Source organism: Chrysemys picta, chromosome 8 (assembly GCF_011386835.1).
Source record: "Chrysemys picta bellii isolate R12L10 chromosome 8, ASM1138683v2, whole genome shotgun sequence".
Classification (NCBI taxonomy): Eukaryota; Metazoa; Chordata; order Testudines; family Emydidae; genus Chrysemys; species Chrysemys picta.
Genome location: NC_088798.1, coordinates 45,352,757 through 45,380,619, shown reverse-complemented (window position 1 = coordinate 45,380,619; position 27,863 = coordinate 45,352,757). Strand labels below are relative to the sequence as shown.

Below are 27,863 nucleotides of genomic sequence, written 5' to 3'. Positions count from 1 at the left end.
TATTTACTTATTCCCATAATACAAGAACCAAATGAAATTAATAGGCAGCAGGTATAAAACAAATAAAAGGAAGTTCTTCTTCACACAGCGCACAGTCAAGTTGTGGAACTCCTTACCTGAGGAGGTTGTGAAGGCTAGGACTATAACAGCGTTTAAAAGAGAACTGGATAAATTCATGGAGGTTAAGTCCATTAATGGCTATTAGCCAGGATGGGTAAGAAATGGTGTCCCTAGCCTCTGTTTGTCAGAGGGTGGAGATGGATGGCAAGAGAGAGATCACTTGATCATTACCTGTTAGGTTCACTCCCTCTGGGACACCTGGCATTGGCCACTGTCGGTAGACAGGATACTGGGCTAGATGGACCTTTGGTCTGACCCGGTACGGCCGTGCTTATGTTCTTATGTTCATACTATTGCAACAATATTGAACACACAGGTCTCTATGCTATATTCGGTGATAGGGTACATTCTCTAATAAATATATTTATCAACATATATAAAAGAAAATTTTAAAATACAATGTATATCTGGGAACAGATCCTAGTCCAAATCTAATAGTCCAGAATTCCAAATAAAATTAATTATTCAATCAATAAGACAGAAATCACCATCTTAATTTATTACAAATGCCAAATAAGCCATAAAACAGAGAAGTTCCAAAACAGGAGAAACTGATGTATGATAATTGGCCAAAGTCTGTTCTTTCTACATATATGACAAATGGCAATCAAGGGCTCTGCCACCACCCCACCTCTTCTCCTGAGGCTCCATCCCTATGCCGCCTCTTCCCCTGACCCCCATCACCTCTGCTCACTCCTCTTCACCCCTCTCCCATCACTCACGGCTTTAACCCATATAAACATCCGTCTGGTTTGTAAAGGACTTTGTCTAAGTCAGGTAGCCAGGATTTCAATTATCTGAGGTCCTAACAAGCAGTATAATCAAACGGTATCCCCTGAAAAGACGAGAGGCCCCTGTACAATACCAAGTACTTCTAGGATACTTTGCTTTTAATAAGACTCCCTCTTATACGGTGTCAGTAAAAATATCACATACGTTCAGCCTCCTGAACGTTACAGTGCTAAACTAGCAGGGTGTCAGCTAATTTGTTTAGAAAACTGCATTAAAAGAAAATCAACCCACAGTTGATCTCTAATAACAATAATACAGAATTCATGGATTTTCTAATAGAATTTTGTAATTTTAATCGCTTCCATGCCAACTACAGTAATGCATATGTAAAAAATAAACAATAGTCGGCTGAACCTTTGCAGGTTTGTTGCATATCTCACTTCTTTACACACCATAGCTGTAGTATGTATATAGTGCACATCCCCAGCTTTATCTAGGCATATCCAGTTAGTACGTCCCCTCACTCAATGGTTCTTTCCCTGCTTTCAGGGGAGGACTTTTAGCAGTGAAGCAGACCATGATAAATGGGGAGAAGCCCCCCTCCAAGATACAACCTTATGGGGCCCATCAACTCCTATGAGGTCACTGCAATGAATATCTGGATAAATATTATTTGCCAATTTCTCCTAATACTGCAGGTCTCTTGTCTTTCTTATGATGATACAATGGTGTTTCATCTCCATATTCTTTGTTATGGATATTTTTAACCACGCCTCCAGTTTTCAGGCCCTGTGTCATTGCTCGCATTCAGGGTTATTTTTAATAAAAATCCTGGAATTTGATAAAATGGAGAAAATTCTATCTCTTCTGTAAAATGAATAAATAAATCTAGATGCTCCATATCTTGTTATAAAAGAGATCCACCTAATTCAATTTTCATATTTGAAACTATCAGTTGACCTGCAAAGATCTCATTAACAGCAACTCTTAGGGTATGTCTACACTACGAAATTAGGTCGATTTTATAGAAGTCGATTTTTTAGAATCGATTTTATACAGTTGATTGTGTGTGTTCCCACTTAAGACCAGTAAGACCATTAAGTCGGCGGAGTGTGTCCACAGTACCGAGGCTAGCATCGACTTTTGGAGCATTGCACTATGGGTAGCTATCCCCACAGTTCCCGTGGTCTCCGCCGCCCATTGGAATTCTGGGTTGAGCTCCCAATGCCTGATGGGGCAAAAACAGTGTCGCGGGTGGTTCTGGGTAAATGTCGTCAGCCGTGAAAGCAACGGCAAAAAATCATTTCTCGCCTTTTTTCTTGGGTTACCCGTGCAGACGATATACCGCTTCCTGGGTTACCTGTGCAGACGACATACCGCTTCTATGATGAGCTGCATGCCATTGCAGGGGGTGCCCCTGGAACTACGTCACCCCGGTGCTTCCCTCCTCCCCCATCCCTCCCGGACTACCTTGGTAGTTATCCCCCCATTTGTGTGATGAATTAATAAAGAATGCAACGACTTTATTGCCTTTGCAAGCGGAGATCAAAGGGGGAAGGGGAGTGCGGTTGGCTTACAGGGAAGTAGAGTGAACATTCTGCATTTGCTCAACCTATAGTTGAGCTGCTCCTTACTTCATGAGCCATGGGAGCAAGGGGTAGGCTGGGGTAAGTGCGACCGCACGGTGCTGCCGACTGGGAGAGCAGCCTGAGGCAGAAGCCTCCAGCTGGTATGATATTCCAGGCAGGACTGAATCTCCATTAGATGAAACTTAAAGAAGGGAATGACCTGGAGTCATTCCCATTTTTGTCCAGGCGCCCCTGACCGACCTAACCAAGGTCAGCCAGGAGCACCCACGGGACGACGATGACGGTTAGCAATCCTATTGCACCGTCTGCTGTTCGCAGGGCAAGGTAAGGGGATGCTGCTGTGTAGCACTGCAGTACCGCGTCTGCCAGCAGCACTCAGGAGACATAAGGTGACAGTGAGCTGAGAGGGCTCCATGCTTGCCGTGGTATGTCGTCTGCATGAGTAACCCAGGAAAAAAAGGCGAGAAACGATTTTTTCCATTGCTTTCACGGAGGGAGGGGGTGGCTGATGACATTTACCCAGAACCACACGCGGCACTGTTTTTGCCCCATCAGGCATTGGGAGCTCAACCCAGAATTCCAATGGGCGGCGGAGACTGCGGAAACAGTACAGTAAGCCAACCCTGTACGCCATGTCATCAGTCGCTCCCCTCCCTCAATGAGCAACCTTTTTTCCGGGCAAGCATGGAGCCCGCTCAGCTCACCGTCACCGTACGTCTCCTGGGTGCTGCTAGACGTGGTACTGCATTGCTACACAGCAGCAGCTCATTGCCTTTTGGCAGCAGACGGTGCATTACGACTGGTAGCTGTCGTTGTCGTCTCCTGGGTGCACTTTTAGCCGACCTCAGTGAGATCGGTCAGGGGCTCCTGGGCAGACACGTGTGCTCCTGGCCGGCCTCAGTGAGGTCGTTCGAGGGCGCCTGGACATAAATGGGAGACGACAATGGCCAGCAGTCCTATTGCACCGTCTTCTGGCAAGCAGCCAGGCGACGACTATGGCTAGCAGTCGTACTGCACCATCTGCTGCCAGCCTAAGATGTATAAGAAAGATGGAGTGGAGCAAAACAATAAAGAGACCAGATGTGTTCAGTATTCATTTGCTCCCTGCCCGCCCCCCCCCCCCCCGTGAATAGTGGGGGGAGGGATAGCTCAGTGGTTTGAGCATTGGCCTGTTAAACCCAAGGTTTTGAGGTCAATCCTTGAGGGGACCATTCTGTGTGACAACCCTGTAAGCCAACTGTGTATGCCATGTCGTCAGTCATCCCTCCCTCCGTCAGAGCAACAGCAGACAATCGTTTCAGGCCTCTTTTCCACGCAGACGCCATAGCACGGAAATTATGGAGTCCGTTCAGATCACCGCAGCAGTTATGAGCATTGTAAACACCTCATGCATTATCGTGCAGTTTATGCAGAACCAGAAGCTGAAAAACCAGGCGAAGAGGTGATGGCAGCACAGTGACGAGAATGACGAGGACATGGACACAGACTTATCTCAAAGCATGGGCCCTGGCAATGTGGAGATCATGGTGTTAATGGGGCAGGTTCATGCCGAGGAACGCCGATTCTGGGCCCAGGAAACAAGCACAGACTGGTGGGATCGCATAGTGTTGCGGGTCTGGGATGATTCCCAGTGGCTCCGAAACATTCGCATGCGTAAGGGCACTTTCATGGAACTTTGTGATTTGCTGTCCCCTGCCCTGAAGAGCAAGAATACCAAGATGCGAGCAGCCCTCACAGTTGAGAAGCGAGTGGCAATAGCCCTCTGGAAGCTTGCAATGCCAGACAGCTACCGGTCATTCGGGAGTCAATTTGGAGTGGGCAAATCTACTGTGGGGGTTGCTGTCATGCAAGTAGCCAATGTAATCACTGAGCTGCTGCTATCAAAGGTAATGACTCTGGGAAATGTGCTGGTCATAGTAGATGGCTTTGCTGCAATGGTATTCCTTAACTGTGGTGGGCCGATAGACGAAACGCATATCCCTATCTTGGGACTGGACCACCAAGGCAGCCAATACATAAACCGCAAGGGGTACTTTTCAATGGTGCTGCAAGCACTGGTGGATCACAAGGGACGTTTCACCAACATCAACATGGGATGGCTGGGAAAGGTTCATGACGCTCGCGTCTTCAGGGACTCTGGTCTGTTTAAACGGCTGCAGGAAGGGATTTACTTCCTAGACCAGAAAATAACTGTTGGGGATGTTGAAATGCCTATAATTATACTTGGGGACCCAGCCTACTCCTTAATGCACTGGCTCATGAAACCGTACACAGGCACCCTGGACAGTAGTAAGGAGTTGTTCAACTATAGGCTGAGCAAGTGCATAATGGTGGTAGAGTGTGCATTTGGACATTTGAAGGGTTGCTGGCGCAGTTTACTGACTCGCTTAGACCTCAGCGAAACCAATATCCCCATTGTTATTGCTGCTTGCTGTGTGCTCCACAATCTCTGTGAGAGTAAGGGGGAGACGTTTATGGTGGGGTGGGAGGTTGAGGCAAATCGCCTGGCGGCCGATTACGCCCAGCCAGACACCAGGGCGATTAGAAGAGCACATCAGGAAGCACTGCGCATCAGAGGAGCTTTGAAAACCAGTTTCCTGACTGGCCAGGGTACCGTGTGACAGTTCTATTTGTTTCTCCTTGATGAAAACCCACCCCCTTGGTTGACTCTAAAATTCCCTGTAAGCCAACTGCCCACCCCCCTTCGATCACAGATTGGAAATAAAGTCACTATCATTTAAAAAACATGTATTCTTTATTAATTGATTATAAAAACAGGGAGATATCTCACAAGGTAGCCTGGGTGGGGTAGAGGAGGAGGGGAGGAAGAGGCCACTTTAATACTTGTTGAATGACAGTCTTCTGTCCACTGGGGTGGAGTGGCTGGGTGCCTGGAGCCTACCCCCACACATTCTTAGGCATCTGGGCGAGGAGGCAGCTATGGAACATGGGGAGGAGGGAGGGCGGTTAAACAGGGGCTGCAGTGGCAGTCTCTCCAGCTGACATTCCTGAACCTCCACCAGACGCCGGATCATGTCCATTTGTTCCCGCAGTAGCCCCAGCATTGCTTCATGCATCCTCTGATCTTCCTGCCGCCACCTCTCCCCATGTTCACTGGCCACTTTCCTGTCCTGTGCTATTGTGTCCCTCCACCCTTTGTGCTCAGCTCTTTCAGTGCGGGACGCTGCATGAGCTCAGAGAACATTTCATCGTGCATGCATTTTTTTCGCCGCCTTATCTGAGATAGCCTTTGGGATGGAGGAGGGAGGCTTGAAACATTTGCAGCTGCAGGAGGAAAAAAGGGAGAGAAGTATTTAAAAAGATACATTTTACAGAACAATGGGTATACTCTTTCACGGTGAACAACACTATTCACATTACATAGCACAAGTGATTTCGGTTCAAGGTCATTTTTTGCATCTTATATTGAGTGCCTGAGGCTTTGGTGTTTAGACATCAAACACGCCGGGCAACAGAATTCGGCTTGCAGGCGGCCATGGTAAGCCATAGTCTTTCGGCTTCTGCAACCTTCATAACAGCAGCGCTCTCCTTTCCCATACCAAGCAAAGCCTGCCCGTTAAGTTGTCCATTTAGGGCTGCAGTTTTCATGTTAACAAGCAGCAGCAGAAACCAAACTAACCTCCCCCATCCTTTTCTCTGCGATAATAGCTTTAACCCTTCCCCAACCACATGGCTGGTATCAGGGAAGATCCCTGCTAGCCAAACGCGAACAGCTCAGTGCCAATGCCCCCCCCCACCCTCCCCACTGCTTGGCTAACAGAAGGGAGGATTTCTTTTCAGCCACAGGCAAACAGCCCAGTAGGAACGGCCACCTCTTAATTAAATTCATGTATTTCAACCAGGTTACCATGAACGATATCACTCTCCTGAGGATAACACAGAGAGATAAAGAACGGATGTTGCTTGAATGTCAGCAAACACAGGGACCATACATTGCCAGGTTTTGTCATGCAATGATACCAGATTACTTCCTACTAGCATGGCATGGTAAAGTGTCCTACCATGGAGGACGGAATAAGGCTGCTTTCCCCAGAAACCTTCTGCAAAGGCTTTTAGAGTACCTCCAGGAGAGCTTCATGGAGATGTCCCTGGAGGATTTCTGCTCCATGCCCAGACACATTAACAGACTTTTCCAGTAGCTGTACTGGCCACTAATGCATCACAAGTCCTCAGGGCAAATTAATCATTAAAGAACGCTTGTTTTTAAACCATGTTTTATATTTACAAAGGTACACTCACCAGAGGTCCCTTCTACGGCTTCATGGTCCGGGATATCGCCTTGGGAGGGTATTTCAGTCCGGGTGAGAAAAAGATCCTGGCTGTTGGGGAGAATGGTGTGCTGTGTGGTCTCCTCAACCTCATCCACCTCATCTTCCCTGTCTGCAAAATCCTCAGGCATGGCAACTGAGAGTACCCCATCATCGGAGTCCACGGACAGGAGTGGGATAGTGGTGGCGGCACCTCCTAGAATTGTCTGCAGCTCAGCGTAGAAGTGGCATGTCTGTGGCTCTGTCCCGGAGCGTCCGTTTGATTCTTTGGATTTCTGGTACGCTTGTCTCAGCTCCTTAAGTTTCACGCAGCACTGTGTTGAGTCCATGTTGTGGTCTCTGTCCATCATGGCCTTGGAGATTTTTTCAAATGTTTTGGCCTTCCGTCTTTTGGAACGGAGTTCTGATAGCACGGATTTGTCTCCCCATACAGCGATCAGATCCAGTACCTCCCGTACGGTCCATGCTGGAGCTCTTTTTAGATTCTGGGACTGCATGGACACCTGTGCTGATGAGCTCTGCATGGTTACCTGTGCTGATCAGCTCTCCACGCTGGGCAAACAGGAAATGAAATTCAAAAGTTCGCGGGGCTTTTCCTGTCTACCTGGCCAGTGCATCTGAGTTCAGATTGCTGTCCAGAGTGGTCACAATGGTGTACTGTGGGCTAGCTCCCGGAGGCCAATACCGTCAAATTGCATCCACACTAACCCTAATTCGAACTGGCAATGTCGATTTCAGCGCTACTCCCCTCATCGGGGAGGAGTACAGAAATCGATTTTAAGAGCCCTTTATGTTGACAAATATGGCTTCGTTGTGTGGACGGGTGCAGGGTTAGTTCAATTTAATGCTGCTAAATTCGACCTAAACTCGTAGTGTAGACCAGGCCTTAGATATGGCTTGAGCCATAAACCAGATATTTGGGGTATTTGGATCTAAGGATCAAGGCTGCTCCATCAGAGACATGAATTTGCTCTGAATTCTCATACCACCTTCCCTGTCCCCCCAAGTTCAGGAGTGTTTGAATTCATGGGTTTGATTTGGGTCCATCTCTACTAAAGATCCAACCTGTAGGAAAGAGCAAGGGAGCAATTCCTCTTACCCAAACACTGTGGTGCAGGTGTCCAGGCTTTCCCACTGCATGTGATCCATTCAGGTCCTGTCAGGCTGTATCCAGGATTGCACTTGTACTACACTTTGTCACTCTCCCGGTACACTGATTGCTGATCACAAACAATCCCCCCAAAATCAATGGCAGGTGGCTCTTCACATGGTGGAGCTGCAATAGAGGCAGACATAATTGTTGTTATTTGATGTAGAGAAAATGTTTTAAGATCATTTGGCTTACTAATGAACACCTTACTGGTGGCTTTGCACAGCTCATTTATTTTAATCATTTATAGGTCAACTATCAACATGGTGCCTGGGAACATTACTGCACAAACACACACAACTCTCAGTCACTGAAATAACCCGACAGAAAAGGGAGAAAAGAAGAGGAGAGAGATGCTTTACATTAGACTAAGGTTTGTCTGCACTGATGAGCCTTTCACCATGCTCTGAACATCAGCAACACAGAACTGACTTATCACCACAGGGAGCGAGCACCACAGTTTTGGACCCTACACATCGAAGTATGTCTTACCTCCAGCTCCCAAGAGTGCATTTCAAGGGACTGTCTGCGGCAGTGCCTCAGCTAATCTGAACTGTCACAATGGTGCATAAGGAGGGAAGGAACCTCCAATGTGTCACACAACATACGGTTTTATAGACTAAAACCAACACCTGGAACTGCTCACTATACAGCAAAAATACACATAGCAGGAAGAGGAGGTCTAGAGACAGGCAACCATGATGAGGAGTATGGAAAGAGCCAGAAACCTGAAACAATGAAGAATTTATTAATATGCTACATGGTCCTGCTCCAAAGAACATCTTTGTTCAGATCCACAACAGTATTCTCTGAAAAGGGTAAAAGCCCCTTTGCAATTGTTCCTTAAACATCCTTGTAATTTAGGAGAAAAATGGGATTGTGGATTATGAATATAACCAATGGAGTTAATGTCGGGGTACAGTCAAAAGTAGATGACCAGGAGATGAATTAGGCCTCATATGGATAACAGGGCTGGGGTGGAAAGCAGCATACAACAATAAATATGGAGGTCTCACTGCATTATATATTTGCAGAGCCAGAAATGCAAATAGCCTCAAGTTCATGTATTTCCACAGACAACCAAGGTAGAGGAATAAAAAGAACAGATGCAAGTCCTAAACCTCACTTGGACTGGGCTAATATTGTGGGTTTGTGTGTCCGAAAAAAGCAGGACACTTTATTCTCCACTTTTATCACTGTGTTTCCTCTGGTCTGGAGAAAAGGGACCAAAGGAAGAAACCCAACATAACTAAGGCAACAACAGCGAGTAGAAAGAGTTCTGAAACCTTTCTGCTGTGGTGCCTTACATAACATTTATGTCCTTATGATTAAAATACAATCAGACACGGGAAGTAAGATCTTTTATGTACAATGCTGACACGTTCCCAAAAAAACAGATTTTTTTTCTTATTTACACTAGTCACAATTAAAGGAAGAGCCCAATAAAATCTAAGGATCCCTCAGTCTTGTAAATTTCTCCATATGAACCCCAAAACTTTGCCCCATACATGAGCAAAATGCTCATCTGATGGCCAGAAAGAAAGGACCAATGTGACAAATGTAGAGAGTTCTTCAACCATTAAATTACTCACAGAAACACTTTGGTAAAAGAGTCCATCCATCTTTAAGGCATTGTGTCTTCCACATCTCATTTCCTTCTGGAGTTGTGTAACCAATTTGACACCTATATGTTGCTTCTTCATTTAAATTAAACCTGTTCTTACTTTCATAGAAATAACCATTCTGTACCTCATTTTTTTCACATATTTCTAAAAGGGAGAGAGAATGACATTACCTCAGGACAAAATACTCTTAACATGATTTTTGTAAATATAAAGTGACTGTAAGAAGTGGGGCACATGAAATAAAATGGAGGAACGTTATTTAAAAACTTTTTGAACAACATGTTCCTTCATAGTGTCTTGGCTTTTTAGGGGTTGGATAGGGAAGGTAAGAAATCACCACGGTGCACAATACTGTTTGCCATATCTTGCCATTCCTGATACTGACTTGTCAAAATCAATCTAAAAGATGGCTGGATGGGAAATGGTCATTTTGGTTCTGATGCTACTAGCTTCTACTTTCTGGAGAAAGATTTCTCTTTTCATTGTATTTCTTTTATGTACAAGTATTTTTGTGTAGACGCTTCATATTTTAATACCCTTGACAAATCATAAAGGACTCATCCATGAGAAAGACAGCACTATAAACTCACATAGACACAATCACTTAACCTGCCCCTCTGTAGGGAGCCAGGGTGGCTTCCTTCCGAACCTGAGGGTAAAGAGCCACTCTCTCAGCCTGAGTGGGCAAGGCCAGGCCAAGCTTACTCCACCCCCAGAAGGGGAAGGGTGGAACAGGAAGTACAAAGGGCAGGGCCCTTAGCTCAGTCAGGGCAGCACCAGGGAGGGAGGCAGACATAGATGGCGGGCTGCTCCCTTCAGACCCTGCTGCCACGCCAGGGGAGGCCCTGGACCAGGGGAAACCTGACCGGGAGGAAGGACTGGAGCTATCAGGACTGCCCACCACCAAGTACCTGGAGGGACTGGAGGAGCCTGAGGCGGAGGGGGAGCTGGAGCTGCCAGCAGCTGACTACCCGGACGAACTGGAGGGACCAGAGGGACTCGCACTAGCAATCGGGTAGGAAGTAGCCCAGGGACAGAACTGCACAGCACGGGGAGTCTATTTGGTCAGCGTGTTGCGGAAGGACCCCCGCTGACCCAGTGGCGGGACCCTTGCCCCGCCACTGTCAGGGCCCTGCGCTGGAATGCAGTGGTGTAGGGTGGGCCTGCGTTCCCCTACCCTGGCCGACCCGCCTCGGGAACAGAATCCTGACAACGCTACAGACTTTTGCTGATGCTCCCCTGTTTGGGGGGCGCGCTACGGACTTTTGCCCGCGCCCTTCCCGCCGCTAATTCCCCAGTGACAGAGGCGTGACCCAGGCCGGCCAGTGAACCTGTAGCTCCCCACCGCCCCCTAGCGGCTCGACCCCCCAACCGACACAGCTCACACTCTCCCACTGCAATTCTTCCACAGTAGTGATCAGTGGAGCTTTTGTGTTGGACCCCCCTCAGTTTAAAGGAGAGGGTGTTACCAGCAGGGCATTATCCTAGAGGGGCACTGAGCTTTGGAATTCATTCTCTGCTGGAATTTGCTGACCTGCAGGATACATTATACAGCCCATCTGTTCTTCTGGGCATTTGTGGAGGGTAGAGAGAGAGAGGGAATGGTGTATTGAGGCAGGATGTGTTTGTATTGGCTAAATGTTATGGGATTTAGCTGACTGAAATGGCCTCCTATATTTTAAGTTTTATACATATCATCTTAATTAGTAGTCATCAGGCACCCATGACTACTGGATAAATTGTGCAATTCCCTACGGAGGGAAGGGAAGAAGGTACAAGGAGAAGATGGAGCCATGACTTCAACCCACTTCACAACACCCAGAAATGTTGGGTAGCATAGACAAAGGAACATGCTCCATCATCCCAACAGATGCTACACTGCACACAGTCCTCCTCCCTGATAGGAAGCTACAGGAGGCTTCCTGAGGTACAATCACTTGCTGGACCAGTTTGCGTCAATCTCCAACACAGGCTGCTTAATAAAATGCCACAATTTGGCCATCTTATAGGTGTCTCAGGTAGTGATGCCTATATAAGACCCTGTTTTCAGTTGTTTATAACTTTGTCAAACTTTAATCATTCTGGCTGAAAACTGTCTATGCTGGGTGTCTTTCTCAAGTTGAATTTTTTTAGAAAGTTTTTGTTAAAATAAACATTACAGCCATTTATACAAATGAGATGAGGACAAAATATTTTCTTTTGCCTGTGTAAAAATATTCTTTCAACTGTTTTGTTAAAGAGCCCACTCACTTTGGAGTAGGGAACTGAAATCTTGTCGGGGATGTCCACCAGGTGTCTGGGATGCGACTTTTTTTCTGGAAACCTAGCAAGTTGTAAGAATATGCACAGTAGACACTTGTTACAGTTTGACAGACAAATTCTCTGAAGATTCTGTCTGCACTGAGCGCATGCTCCAGGGCTGCAGGTGTTGTGCAGGACTTTCCTGCTAATTGCTCCTCCCGGCTTCTAAGGGTCACTATAGTGCCAGGAGCCAAAACTGAGAGCAGGGACACTGTCTTTCCTGCACTCTCATTGTCCACACTGCTGGTGCTCAGTCAGCCTGGAGGAGGAGGAAGTAGCTTGACTGATCTGCAGTGGCGTGAGAAGCATGGGGAGCCAAGACAGGCTGTGGGACAGGGATAAGGAGAAACAGCTGTAGACTTTGTATTGTTACTGTTGTTATTATATTGCATCCAAAGGTACGCTCGGCTCCTCGCAGAAGATGAAGAAATACCTGGTACTGGTCCAAAGGAGTTTACAATTTAATTATTAGACATGACACAACAAGTCAGGGGTGACAAACAGTAGGAATGGGCTAGGTAAGGGAAGAAATATGATTGCACACAGTTGCTAATGTCAAATGTACACAGTCATGACAAGTCACCTGCTAGAATTGGTATTTTTGTATTTGTCTTAGGCAGACAGTGATTGTAACATGTCTACAGTTTTTAGCTAAGAGCACAATATTACATAAATACTGCTTACTCTTAAGGATGCATCTTGGGGTAGGTGACCAGTCATTCTTTATGCATGTAGCTTTGTCTTTCATATTTTCAGGGCTATATTCATGAGTGCACACATATGAAATTTCATCACCTTCTTTGTGGGTTGTTTTCCAATGGGTAGATAGAAATCTACCCTTTTCCAAATAACCAAGAAAACACTTTTCTAAAGGGAAAAAGGTTAAGTACAGTTACGCACTGGAAGTCAGAGATTTAACAATGAAAAGAAAAACTAAAAACAAAACCCAAACTAGCTATTTATTAGAAAAAAAACTTGCAAATAAAAGGAGAGATTGCTCACCTTGAGCAGTAAACAGCTTGTGTGTGTGTTCAAAGGTCGACAGAGAACACTTGGCCTTGAAGGGTGAGGGTGTGCACAGAGTTGGAGAACAAGATTTCTCTTGCTTTAATGATTGTAGTAACATTTTCAAACACCTCACAAACCCCTGATGGCCTTTTGTTAACCCTTTGGGGCTTGTGATCTTTGGAGATCCCCAATCTCTGTTGTGCCTCTAGCCACTACTGGAATGCAACCAAATATTAACAATAATTTCCAGGAGGAAATTTATATATTATAGTATATTTATATATGTTGCAAGTGCTTTGGAGGGTAGGATTAAAATACAAAATAATCTGGACAAACTGCAGAAATGGTCTGAACTAAATAGGATGAAATTCAATAAAGACAAATGCAAAGTACTCCACTTAGGAAGGAACAATCAGTTGCACACATACAAAATGGGAAATGACCACCTAGGAAGTAGTACTGCAGAAAAAAATCTGGGGGCACAGTGAACCACAAGCTAAATATGAGTCAACAGTGTGACATTGTTGCAAAAAAAAAAGCGAACATCATTCTGGGATGGATTAGCAGGAGTGTTGTAAGCAAGACTCGAGAAGTAATTCTTCCACTCTACTCCACCCTGATTAGGCCTCAACTGGAGTATTGTGTCCAGTTCTGGGCACCACATTTCAGGAAAGATGTGGACAAATTGGAGAGAGTCCAGAGAAGAGCAACAAAAAAGATTAAAGGTCTAGAAAACATGACCTATGAGGGAAGATTGAAAAAATTGGGTTTGTTTAGTCTGGAAAAGAGAAGACTGAGGGGGGACATGATAACAGTTTTCAAGTACGTAAAAGGTTGTTAAAAGGAGGAGGGAGAAAAATTGTTCTTCTTAACCACTGAGGATAGGACAAGAGGCAATGGGTTTAAATTGTAGCAAGGGATGTTTAGGTTGAACATTAGGAAAAACTTCCTATCAGGGTGGTTAAGCACTGAAATAAATTGCCTAGGGAGGTTGTGGAATCTCCATCTTTGGAGATTTGTAAGAGCTGGTCAGACAAACATCTTTCAGGAATGGTCTAGATAATACTTAGTCCTGCCATGAGTGCGGGGGACTAGACTAGATGACCTCTCGAGGTCCCTTCCAGTCCTATGATTCTATGTTTATGAAGTACTATGTGTGATTGTTCATTACGATATTACTAGTTGTTTTGTGTAAAGAACCGATATTATGCAAGGCTTAGAATTAGGCTGTTAATTGATTAGCTATGTATCTAATCATATTAGTCTAGATAGGTGTATAGAGATTACTATTTGTATGATATTCATGTAGCATACATTTTTCAAAAGTGCCTAACTCCCATTGAGAATCTTGAATTGTTAAAATACCTTTTATTTTGTAGATTTTGATGATTAATCCAGTCTTTGAATAAATCGGAGTGAAGATTTTATAGACTGTTATGAGAGAAAGATTTTTGACGGCTAGCCTGAGGCTGCAAAGTGGAATGACAAGACTCTGAGCAGGCTGGTTCTATGTCACTTGAGTTTTCTTCTTACACTAGGGGAGTCTTACTTGGCCACTTAGATCAGCTTTAAATCTGCTTTGTACAGTTTGAATGTCACAAAGCAGACTTAGCATGTGTCAGGATCTCCAACTGCAGGCCTCCATATCCACAGCATCTGGCAGTGGCACTCCACCCTCACCACCAAGGAGTGGCCATTGAAAGGGCACAGTAGTTGGAGCCCAAATACTGACCTCCAGAGCAAGCTGCAAGAGCCAGCTAAGAAATAATACATTCCCACACAGCAGAAAGTGTGTGTGCATATGTGTGTGTGCGCACCTGCATGCATACACATTTGCAAAAAAAATCCTGTACGTCTGTCACTCTCACAGGCAGTTTCCTTACAACTGAACATCCCAACGAGAGAAGAACCACCCGAGCCTCTTCTCCCCAAGAAAATTTCACAACCCAAAAAAACCCTCCCCACAGGTCTTTCCCCACACAAGTTATTATTGATCTTTGCTCACCCCTTCTGAACCTGCTAGATCCCAGCCCCTTCCGCTAATTCTTTCACTCTGAGGGATACCAAGTCCTAACTCATCCCCTTGCAACAGGGATAGAAATACTGGTGGAGGGATCAGCACTGAGGAGGAAGGAAAAGGAGAAAAAAAGAACCAAAAAAAAAAATCCCTCTGCAAATCCTACAAGCGGTTTACTGAAGGCCTGTTCCCACTCCTGGCGCCTTGTAATGCTGCTGCTGCTGCTGCCTGATGGGAGGGAGAATCCTATTAAAGAGAAACTCATGTTCTTGGATGACAGTCTTGGCTGGCGGAGTGAAGGGGCTGGAAAGAAGCAGCGATGTAGTAACACACACCGTTCTGCCATTGCTCTATATAATTATTAGTATTTACAGTACAATAGAATTTTAAGGAAATAATAAAAATTTACATTTACTTACTAAGGCATTTTGGCGCAGGATACCAGCCGTCATTAGTACATTTGATCAGATGCCACCTCTGCTCGTCTTCAGATACATAACCATCAAGACATCTGTAGTAAATTGCCACGCCTAACTGTGTTGGAAAGGCTCAATCTTTGAAGGTTTCATAATAGTCAGTTAATGCTCCATTTTCTATATGTGGGTAGTCACAGGGTATCACTTTAAAAAAAGTTTAAAATGTATACTATTAGAAGGTACATGCAAGAAAAATTCAATTCATTAAGTTCTGAATATTCACTCATCTGTTTTCTCCTCAGCTTTACTACTATATTATTTGAGTTTTACATTAACTGGAATCATGAGTTCAGGACATATACAATCTGATGATCTGGGTTATCTATTTCTGCTCCTCTCTCCCTCCCCGCGAAGCTTTTCCTACCAAGCAGAATCTGGCAGTTTTAAAAATTATTGCATAAGAAATAATTGCTCACCCTGTGCAGTAAGTGTGGTTCATCAAGATATGCATCCCTATGGTTTCTCCACTCTAGGTGTGCTAGCACTCCCTGTGCGTTTGATCAGAGATTTCTCATAGCAGTGTCTGTTTGGCCTGCGCATGTGTATTAGTCTTATGCCTCATATCCTTGTTATATAGCACTGGGCAGGTGAACCACCCTCAGTTCCTTCTCTACCACACAGCTCCATAGCAGAGAACTCCAAAGCAGAGGGGAAGGACAGCGGGTAGTGGAGCACCCGTAGGGACACACATCTCAAAGAACCACAGTTACTGCACAAGGTGAGTAACCATTTCTTCTTCTTCGAGTAGTGTCCCTACGGGTGCTCCACTCTAGGTGACTACTGAGCAGTTCCCTCTATGATGGGAGGTGTTTCGGAGTAGAGTCCAGGACCAAAGAAAGTACAGCTGAGCCAAACACAGTATCAGCAGCAGAGTCATGAGTCATAGCATAGTGTATGGCGAACCTATGTATAGACTCCCAAATAGCTGCCTTACATACTTCAGTAATGGCCATGTTCTTGAAGAATGTGGTAGAAGTGAAAATGGACCTAGCAGAGTGAGCACATATATTTGAAGATATTTGAATATTGCAAGGTTTGTAGCAAGAATTAAGGCAGCCTCATATACACTTGGGAAGTCTTGGATTAAAGATTGCAGACCCTTTTGACATTTCTGCTAGCAAGACAAATAATTTGTGGGTCTTTCTGAAGGGCTTTTTCCTATCAAGATAAAAGACTAGAGCTCCCCTGACATCCAGGGGGTGCACCAATGCCTCCTCAGTATCTAGGTGAAGTTTGGGGTGGAAGAAAGGCAGGTAAATGGGTTGATTAATATGAAACTCAGAAGAAACTTTAGGTTAAAATTTGGGGTAGGGTTGTAGTTTGACCTTCTCTTTAAAAACTCTGTAAAAGGAGAGCATGCCATCAAGACCCCTATTTCCCCAACCCATTATGCCGACATGATGGCTATGAATAATGTCGTCTTCATTGATAAATGGAGCAGTGAGCAGATAGCTATCAGTTCTATCAGTTCACATGGTGGTGTTTTGAGGCATTTAATGACCAGAATGAGGTCCCAAATAGGAGTAGGGTGTTGGACTGGGGGATAGAGGTATCCAAATCCCCTGAGAAATCTTGTGAAGTTGGGTGAGAAAAACATGAGAACCCTCTAACGGAGGGTGGAAAGCTGTGATAGCTGCCAGATGGACTCTTAAGGAGCTCATTGATAGTCCCAAGCTTTTAGAGTTAGGCTGTAGCCCAGTATGTCCAGCAGCGATGAGGTCATCCATAGAATATGTCTGAGGTCACATCAATAGACAAATCTTGACCATTTTTGAGAGTACATGTAGTGAGTAGACTGTTTTCTGTTGTGTAGTAGTATTCTTTTTACATCCTCTGAGTAGCTTGTTTCTAATCCTGCGAACCATTGACCAACCATGCTTTGAAACAAAGCACTGCAACACTGAAATGAAGGAGCTTCCCACCTTCCTGGGAGAGGAAATGAGGAGGGATGTGGAAAGTGATCAGTGAGCAAACAGCCAGCTATATCAGGTAAGGGAACCACATTTGTCTGGGCCAGATTGGAACTATTAGGATGACTCCTGCTTTGTCTTTTTTTTTTAATTTTGAGCATAACTATGGCTATTAGGAGAGTCGGTGGGAATGTGTACAAGAGAGTTGACAACCAATGAAAGTGAAAAGCGTCCCCCAAGGATTGGTAACCCAGTCTGCCTCTTGAGCAAAACTGGGTACATTTCTCATTAACTCTGTGGTGAATAAGTCTATCTGAGGGGTGCCCCTTGACGGAATATGTGGTGTAATATGTTGGGGTCTATTTCCCACTCATGGTCTTGGAAGAAGTGCCTGCTGTCTGCCACGTGCCCAGCAACAGAAGACAGTTCTTGACTGCACTTTGAGGGCTGAGCTGAATTGTGTTGGCTATGTTGGAAAGGACAACAAACCTGTGCACAGGAAGGTAGGCTCTTGCTGGTACTGAATCAAGATGTTCCCCTATGAGCTCTAAAGTTTTGCACAGGGGTCAAAGTGGATTTTTGGATGTTCAATTGCAGGCCCAATTTGAGGAAGAAATCTATGGCCTCAGAAGTTGCCCAAGACATTAGTTACAGGGAGTGGCCTTTCAGCAGTCAATCGTCCAGATAAGGGAATACGAAAATACCTTTCATGCAGAGCAGTGCTGCTACTACCAACATGACTTTCAAAAAGACAGGGCAGATGACAGACCACTCAGTATTGAAAGTGGTCCTGGTTGACAGTGAAATGTAGGAATAGTTTGTGGATGGATGGGTAGCAATATGGAAATATGCATCTTGAAGGTCGAGGGCTGAGAACCAATCCCCTTACTCTAGTGATGGAATTATTGCTGCAAGGGTCACCATTTTTATTTTTATTTTTGCCTTCGCATAGGTGTTGAGTAGCCTCACACGTAGGATGGGTCTCCAACCTCCACTCTTTTTTTGGTACCAGTAAATACCTTGAATAAAACCCTTTCCCTTCCCTCTGTGCTTCATGCAGGCTGGTTCTATAGCTCCCAAACATAAGAGAGCATCTATTTATTGATGAATCAAGCTCTCATGAGAGGGATCCCTAAAAGAGGGAGGGAGAATGGGGGGCTGTTGGTGGAAGTATAGGAAAGTAGATGGTATATCCTGTAGAGATGATCTCCCAAATTTATTTGACTGTAGCGACTAACTCCCAACTCTACATGAAGTGGTAAAGATGGTCACCTAAGGGAGGAAGGCGGGCGAATCAGAGCACCTGATAAGGATGGTAACTCAGGTCCTCGACCAATTGGTCAAAATTGCTGCTTGGAGGAGGACGGGTGCAAGGCAGGAGGCTGAGAAGTGGACGGTTTCTTTCTCTGGCATCTTTTGTCTCTTTTGGTGCAGTTCATATGGCCTCTGGGAGGTTAGGAATTGGGCCAGGTGGGATCTCTAAGCTGTCTGAGACTTGCAGAGCTTCTCTTGTAGGTGGGAATATAAATTCCAAGAGAACGTAAGGTAGCTCTAGAGTCCTTTCATGTTTGCAGAGATTCATCCGTGCTGTCTGGGATCAACTTAAACCCATCAAAAGGAAGGTATTCCACCGTATTCTAGACCTCTTTTGGAAATCCAAAGAGTTGGAGCCAAGAGGTCCTTCTGATAATGCTGCCCATTCGATCGTTACAATGGTAGTTATCAGCAGCATCAAGGGAAGCTTGTAGAGATGTTCTGGCAAGTAGATGGCCCTCCCCAATAATTGCCTGGAATTGTTCCCTGTGCTCTGCCAGTTGGTAGGTAATGAAAGAGTTCAGTTTGGTATAGTTTACGTGATTGTATTTTGCCATTAGCGCCTGGTAATTGGTGATTCTAAATTGTAAGGAGGTTGATGACTAAGATTTCTTCCCCAATAGGTCTAGACACCTATGGTCTTTTTCATGAGGCATGATTTTGGAGTGGTGCTGCCTTGCATGTTCATTAAATGCATCGACTACCAAAAACTTAGGTGAGGGATAAGAAAATGAAAATTCTGGGTCATTGGTTGGGACATAATATTTCTTTTCCACTCTCTTGCATGTAGGGGGAATAGTAGCTGGAGTGTGCCAGACAATCTTCACTGGGTCCAGAATGGCTTCATTGACAGGCAAATCTATGCAGGCAGATGATGGCGAATGGAGAATATAGAGTAGTTTATTATGAGGTTCTTTAATCTCCTTGAGAGGGATCTGCAAGGAGTCAGCAATTTTCTTGACCAGATCCTGGAACTGCTTAAAATCATCCACCAAGGATGGAGGAGTAGGTATGACAGTTTCATCCAGAGCTGAAGATGAGATGTTAGTTGTAGGAGAGACTTCGTCATTGGCTCTAGCTTCCTACTTCTCTAAAGATTCCTCTTGAGGGTCAGGTCTCCTGAAGGTAGCAGGTGATGCAGGTTGCCTCTCTTTGTGATCAGTGGTGCTTGAGGCTCTGGAATATTGTTGGCAATAGGCCTCTCAAGAGTCCCAATATGACCAAGGAGGAGGTGAATAAGGCATAGAAGGAGGAAGCACCCATGGTTACTCATTCCAGTGAGATGTTGGTTGCACCTTTGTGCTATGAGTAGTTATAGCCTCACTAGAGGCTTCTGGAAAGGAGCCTCTCTAGGTGTGAGGGGGGAGAACCCTGAATCAATATTTGAGACACTGAGGACATCAGAATCCTTTTCCTCAAACTCACTCTGAAATGATGAAGTGCCTGGAGAAATCTGAGGTGAAACCGTTGGTACCGGATGAACTTCAGGCGATCTCTATGTTCTCAGTACTGACAGCACATAGGAGCCGAGCAGTGAAGAATCGAGCATCTGAGATACAGCCAAGTCCTGGGAAAAACAGAACTTCTGCAGTCTCAAGAGTGTTATTGGTACTCAGTCTGTACCAAGGTGATGGTGGCTGAGGCCGCTGATGGTAGCATAGGTCTCAGGCCCTCTGAGGCAAGCATGGTTGGAGTCCAAGTGAGCTTCATTGGTACTGAGGAAACAGGGGAAGAGCTCTTCTTTCCACCTTGGTCCACAAATGGTACCGATGATCTCTCCAAGCCCGAAGCTTTGTAGGTGGGAGCTGTCTTTTAGTCTAGCAGTGACCTGGGTAGAATGGTGTTGGAACAATTTTTATAGTGGGGGTGCTGAAAGCCACTGAACAAAATTGTAAACCCTGTATATGATGGAAACCAATTCAAGCCAGGGGGTGCTGCTGCACTCCCAGCACCCCTAGGTCCAGCTCCCTGGATGGGTATGTGAGGAACCAGCAGACTTGTTGGTACCTGATTGGAGAGCAGAAGGTGTGGAGTTGCTGAAGGCACATTCCTTCATACTTTTGGAGGATGGGAGGTGAAGGTAAGAAATCATCAGAGTGCATGTCAGTTTTTTCTCTCTCTCCTGATATTAATTTGTAGAAGCCAATCTAAATGATGGCTGCATGGAAAATGGTCATTTTGGTTCTGACACTGCTGGCTCTTATTTTGTGGGGAAAGTCCTCTCTTTTATTTATTTTATTTTATGTACAAGTAATTTGGTGAAGAAGCTTCGTGTTTTTAATGCACTTGACAAATCATAAGGGGCTTATCTATGAGAAAGACAGTGATAAAACATCACACCGACATGATCGCTTATCTTGCCTTCTTGAAAGACTGCCACTACCACTGCAACACTTCCACAGGGCACCATCCACGAAGGACATTCAACGTTGGAATTCACTCTTTGCCTAAATTTGCTGACCTTCAGTATACATTGTACAGCCCATCTGTTTTCTTTGGCGTTTGAGGAGGGTAAAGATAGGAAGGGAATGGGTCTTTGAGGTAGAATGAGGGATGTTATAGGGTTTGGTTGACTAGACTGGCTTTCTGCATTTTAACCCCTCTGGAGTTGGTTATTCCTGACCTATTACTCTAAACCCCTAGGCAACTCGCACCTGGACTACTGCAGCAATGGCTACAGAGGCTCAAGACTCTGTTTCCCAGATTGTTCTATCCCTACCCTGGACTCTAGGCAAACTGGAAGCTACTACAACAACCAATCATAAGCCAGAACTCAGAGACAAAGAGTTTTGTTTTACTTTAGCTTTTGGCTATTGATGGAGAGAAGCAACGTCGACATAGTCCCCATTAAAGTTCCCATTCCTACCCAAAGGGAAACTTTGAACTCTTTTGATGGTTACTGGGTCCTTGATGGGCGTCACCCAGCAGAGATTAGCAACCCAGGAGGCTGAGGAGTGAGTCCAGGAAGCTAAAACTACTACTTCTTACTAGCTAACTAGACTAATGCTAAGAGCTACAATGACTAACTATTAGAATAAGAAACATGAACAAAGTTGAGGAAATCTCAATAGTTCATGGAGGTGACTGAATTCCCTCCACACAAGCCAGGGGGTGAGCCATATACTAAAGGACCTCTCTGTGTGCAGATGCAGGGGGAACAAACTCTGTGTTTTCCAGGAAATCTGGACTCCCATTATCAGAGAGTTAATTTATAACACTGCTGCCTCCACCTCTTTCTGTTTTAGGCAGCTGTTATTTGTTTTTAATTATCAAAGGGCCAAATTCTGAAGACTTTCATCATTTTTTACTCAGTCCCTACCTATCAAAACTCTCATTGCAGCCATTGGGATTTTACCTGAGAAAAGATTGAGTAAACATTTGAAAAAGAACTTCACGATTTGGCACAGGAAGAACTTCCTGGAAGAAATTGTGACAGTTCAGAATAAACAAACAAAAACAGAGAGTACAAAACTAGCACTGTGGTGTATGTGAGTGACTCAGAGTCCAAATATGATCCATAATGTTTTGTTTTCTTTTTTACCATTCATACAGTACCGGTATTGTGTCTGGTATGCTACCATTTGGATGGGTAAAATACACAACTATTAATCTTCTCTGTAGAGGGGTTAAATCTAGCATATTATGTAAGTGAGGGAGGGATAGCTCAGTGGTTTGAGCATTAGCCTCCTAAACCCAGGGTTGTGAGCTCAATCCTTGAGGGGGCCACTTAGGGATCTGGGGCAAAATCAGTACTTGATCCTGCTAATGAAGGCAGGGGGCTAGACTCAATGACCTTTCAAGGTCCCTTCCAATCCTAGGAGATAGGATATCTCCATTTTTTATTATTATTAAAAATAAATCATAGTGTATATGTTGATTGTGTAGTTATTTACAGCTCTATTAACTTATTCCATATTTCACAGATGCCTTTTCCCAGTCAGTCAAAGTAAACTTGGTAAAACAAAAACCCCTGCAAATATGTCTATTTCATTTCTCTTTATATTGTCAATTGCGGATATTGTATAATCATTTGGACTTTGACATTTTTAAAACAGGTCCTAAATGGAGATGTGATTTCCAATGTAGATGGGACGTGGTCTATTAATGGCTTTGTGATCATGCTCAGGAGACCCCCACAATATGTGAGTTAACCATGACAAAGCTCTGCCTCTTGCTCTAAAGGGATTATCTGGATAAACTCTCGGTTGACCTTTTAAAGGTGCACCCTGGGGACAGAAATGCTAATCATAATTTTTAATGCTTAATTGAGGCAGGGGTCCTGCCAATAAGACTGCTTCACTATACAACCCTGATTCATCCCCAGAGCAGGTCCACTTTAATAGTAAGGTTTCAAACGGATCTTCCTTTGCCTCTACCAAACCCAAATAGCCCTTATTTACTCAGGAACCCCCAGTCTCCTGGAAAGTCATCCCTACATTGCATATTTTACTATAGGTCATCATGGGAATGGACAAAGCAGGCTTGGTGTCAGAAATTAAAAAGCCCCGTCACTCTATAGGGCCTCCATTGTACTATCTATCAGTATATGTCAGGCACATATCCACATGGTACCTATACATCAGGCCCATGTCTCGGAGCGCTTTCTATAATCCATGTAACACTAAATATGGGAGTGATACAAAACACAATTGCTAAACATGAACACAATGAATATAATTACAATTCTCTTAGTGGAATAAATAATTCTGGAGAAGAACTGGGAATAGGGATTGGAGTACATAGTGAATTTCACCAGCTGTTCTGGTTACAGAGTAACACATACAGAAATACTAGGAAGGCTCTCCTGCTTTTGCACTCTGAACTCTGCAGTATTTTGGAGGATGCACCGAGCCCTGTTTTATCAGGCAGTAGCTCTGGAACACAGAAATATTCTCTAGAACTACACAAAAAGGAGGCTGCATAACTTACCTTCCCCTGTCAAAGATTTTCATTCACTCTGTTTTTAACTGCTTTCTCCAGTGTATTATACATTCTACCGTTTCATCCTTGCAAAGTGGGGCTGGAGATGTCACCGCTATCTGATGGTTCAATCTCATGATAAATATTTTGTGTTCACTGCCCTCCCTCAGTTGTTCATTTCTACCTCTGAACCCCACCCACTGTGCTGTTGAAAACAGCCGTTACTGTAATAGCCCAGGGCTTTGTGTAGTATCAGGCTTGTTTAGTATCCCCATGCACCAGAGAAGGATTAAGCTAAAGTGTTGTTTAATCTTTTGATTGATTTTGCCTCTTACCTTGTCCCTTAGCACAGAAAGCCCAGAGTATCTGAATGATGAGACAGCTCAGCAAAGTCATCCTGTGCTTGACCAAGTAAGCCCAGCACTTGTAATGGTGGCTGTGGGGCTCTGATCATCTCTGGATCCTGTCCTCACCAATTCCTTTTGAAGGCTTTCTAACCCTTCACCCCCAGAGGTCTTCCACCCCCGTCTTTCAACATCAAGGTACAGAGATAACATGTGTAAACTCCCCCAGGCATACAGCCCAAGTTATTTTTTTAAATGCTTCTCTGATTACACTGAAGGACTTTCTCTCTCTTGGGTTCCTCTACTTGCCACTCCCCAAGCCTGTACCTATAGGTGGGAATATGCAGAACCACTTGAAGAAGAAATATACATTAAAGGAAGAGGAGGAAACTAATTGAGGGGGAAAAATCCCATTTGAGGCTCCTTTCCCTGTCTCTTCTTTCCCCCTCTCTCTGCCCATCATAAAGGCACAGTAAACGACACAAACAATTGTTTTACCTCAAAGTTCATCTTTAATTCTATTAATTCAGCTAGGAAAAATGACTGGTTCAGCACATTTATAAAGACCCATGAGTAAGGGAAAACCTACTATATTGCATAACTTCTCCACTAGGCCCCCACAAAAAAGGGGTATGAGGTGGAGAGGAAGGAGTAAAGATCAGGGAGATACCATGAGAACGCAGCAGCGAGAGACACAAAAAGGTCACCGGGCTTCTCATTTCCTGTGCAAAACCAATAGCTGGCATCCACTCAGCAACAAGTGCTGCAGCCACGCTCCCCAAATATGCTCTACCACAGAAAGGCAGAAGACAGAGGAATCTATTATAAGGCTCCCAGCCAGGCATCTGTATAAACTAGACTACAGCTAGTTTACCTGCATCAACAGCCTGCTCCTCAGCAGCTCTCTCCAGTCCAGTAAGAAGAGTAGGGCTCGCTTGCTGGTTTTCTGCACCTTCATTTGTGCAGCACTACTGATGTAACTCCTGTGGGAAGCTGTAGAACCAGTTTAAATCAAAGGGGATCCTGTTCACCACTGGGCTCTGCCACAATGTCCTGTTCCTGTAGCCTCAGTGTCCCACACAAGTCTGGGGTGTTTGGGCTGTTCTCCTCTCTGCAGTTCATGGAGGTGGTTCGGCATTATGGTGTAGCCTGGGCTGGCCACATCCCCTTCTCCAGCCTCCCACCAGCATGTCTGCCTCCACAGCAGCAGCGTGGAAATATGCTTTGGATGAGCCTCACATTTGGCATGGGGCAGACTCAGAGGGGAGGAATCATATACTCAGGTTGTTCTCTGGGCCTGTGCCCCAGTACCAAACTCAGCCTCTCAGCCTCTGGAGTTTCTGCAGCAGCCCCCGGTGCCTTCATGTGTCCTCCACTGCTGCCCACAGTATTCCTTCTTCCCATGAGCACTTGCAACAGGGAATTGAGACGGGATTTCCTGTTATCTCTCTCTACCCAACCACAGCTCTGTCCATCAGACCTCCAGACTCCTGCTTTGGAGTGACATACCTCTCTTCCAATGAGCATCACTTGGGTCTGCCCACTGTCTCCACTTGGCCAGAGCTCAGGACTCATGTTCTGGAGTGACATCCCCCCCTTCTAGTGACAGGAGAATCAGCAGCAGGAAGTCAGGGGTAGGATTTCCTTCCTATCCCCTACCAGCTGAGGATCTGGGCTGGCTCCTCCCCTGATCATTCAGACCTTATAGAGATAGGGCTTGCCTAGTGTGGCGGGTGACTGCTCCAAACTTCAATTATTGACCTAACTCCCATGAGAGGCCATAGAAGCAGTTTGGGTGAAAGGTTACCCTTCATGCCAAGGTTATCTGCAACTTTCAGTTCTAATCTGTTCTAATTAAAAAATTCTGCTTAACTTCCCAGAAAAAAGACAGCCATCCTGTGTCCTGACTGCTGTGTTTGTAAGCTGCACAGCTGGCTGACATCTGCAACTGGATAGGGTCTGTTGTAATAACTGGGCAACCAATTTACTAAAATTGTGAGTTTATCTGTAAAAAGTGCATATAAATTCATAAAATGTCACAATAACCTAGAATAACAAATGGTAATGGGCAAGAGCTTGAAAAGGCGACAGAAACACTAAATTATGCAAATGAAGAGGCCTACTGATATAACTCAGGGACTGTGTTAAAATCATACTTGATAAACAAGAAAATGTGGGTTTGGAAATTAATGAATCAGAATTGCTGTGTCAGCTATTAGGCCTAACCGGTGAACAAATAATGAGGGGATGGGCTATTCAACCCATCACTCCCTTTTTGGGTCCTTGGAGAAAAAGATTTTGGAGGGAAAAATATGGAAGACAAGACGGAGACTACTGGAGCAACCTTTACCTTTATGGCTGCCACCCCCACCATCTCCTGGGATCCTAGACCTTCTTCATCTTAAGCCTGAGAGATGTCCTAACCAGACCAGACCAAAACAAGAGACTCAGATAGCATCCTAGAGGAACCATCTACTGGTGCCAGCTGCATCCCAACCACCATCTGTGATAAAATGGGATAGAACTTTAACAGCAGCAGCAACAATGACAGCTCCAACCCATCTCAACTAACTTCTCTTTTCCTCAAAAGGACAGTTATTGCCATCTCTGACACCATCTAAGAGACTGTCAAAAAATGGCTTTTCCTTCTAAGCTCTCTCCATCTAAAGGGAAAGGGAACAATGAATTTTGTAAAAATGAAAGCTTTGTTTAATATTTTACATTTCAAATGTTTTAACATTTTTCCTTTTCTGTATCTTTACTAAAAGGTTAAAGGTATTTTAATAGAATGTTTGCCATACTATTAGGCAAGCTGAGATCTCTGAGAACCCCCAAACTTTGTTCAACATTATTTAATGCGATTGGGTTATGTTAACACCTTTAGCCCATATATTCCAACTGAAATAATACAACAGGTCCAAGAGCTTTCAGGAGAAGAGAAGCCTTATGTTTTGCTTGCCCAGTAGGTGAAGACCCTGAAACCTGCAGTCATTGGATCCTCATTGTGTGTGTGAAGTATTTGTCAGCAAAGCGCGCTCACATTTTATGGAGATTTGTCTTAGTTTTATTAAGAACAATTAATGCAAAAACTTCTGTGTATCTTGTTATAGCCATCTATGTGTTCTGTCACACAAAGGTCATGGAGAGTGCCTTGAAGTGTAATGACTATGCACATGTACTGGTAGGACTGACCACTACATTCATACCTGTGGCTTCAGGGGCAGGGAAAGCTCACCAAACACATGGAAAATTGTTGGCAGCTGTCTTCATTACTGTTCATTTGATACCCAACCTTGTCTCTCACTCTTTCCCCTTTCCCTGCTTTGGACTGCCTGTTTTCTATATTCCCTGACTGGTGGATTTTTTTCATAAGAACCTTGTATGTGTCTTATACTGTAAATTGTAATTGAACTCCGAGACTGACTCTCCCACCCCCATTTTGTACATTACCTCTGGAAGTTTGAAGCTCTTCTTCTCAAAGAAACCCCACTCTTTAATGATATCTGATCCTGTCACCAGCAAATAGACAATGCCAAATTGAAGTCAATGCTTCTCTCATTGTCAAACTCTGGCCCCCAAATTCATAAACTGCTAGCATCACCTGGAAGAATAGGGTTCCATAGTGAAGTGCATTGTACAGGTGATTGGTGAGCCAGTGGATCTCAACTGTACAGTAATATGGGGCAATATACTGGGACATGGGTAGAAAGTTGGAAGTCTTGATCACCCAACTCGGCCATCAAATTAACATAATGTTGATGTTATTAAATGTCTAAATATATCTCAATATTGGTCTTCTAATTATGAGTTTTTAGTGTTTTGAGATGTTTTTGCCTTAGACTATTATTCTAGACTTTAATCTTCTGCTCCTTTGGATAGATTGAAAGCTTGGTAGTAATTTCTGTCTTCAACTATTTCAGTAAGTAATACAGATTAATACTGTACTTTATGCCCTCTTTTAGTCCATTCCTTTTAGGAAATTAAGGGTCTCCCCTTCTCCAGGGACTGGAGACATCCCTCCCTTCCTTTCTCCCTCTTGCCAGAATATGCTTCGGTTTCAGCAAGGGA

The 27,863-nt window shown here is 44.6% G+C and overlaps 1 protein-coding gene and 1 pseudogene across 1 annotated transcript; both read right to left on the bottom strand.

Annotated features, from left to right (window-relative positions):
• LOC135973277 (coagulation factor XIII B chain-like) overlaps positions 1–23,847 on the bottom strand; it is a 38,166-nt pseudogene extending 14,319 nt beyond the window's left edge.
• On the bottom strand, positions 5,455–7,451 carry LOC135973046 (uncharacterized). The gene is made up of 2 exons (XM_065554424.1): positions 6,702–7,451; positions 5,455–5,726 (listed from the first exon to the last, which is right to left on the bottom strand). The coding sequence occupies exons 1-2, from the start codon at positions 7,252–7,254 to the stop codon at positions 5,578–5,580; spliced, it is 702 nt and encodes a 233-aa protein (XP_065410496.1). The 5' UTR covers positions 7,255–7,451; the 3' UTR covers positions 5,455–5,577.
• Positions 23,848–27,863: the final 4,016 nt, after the last annotated feature.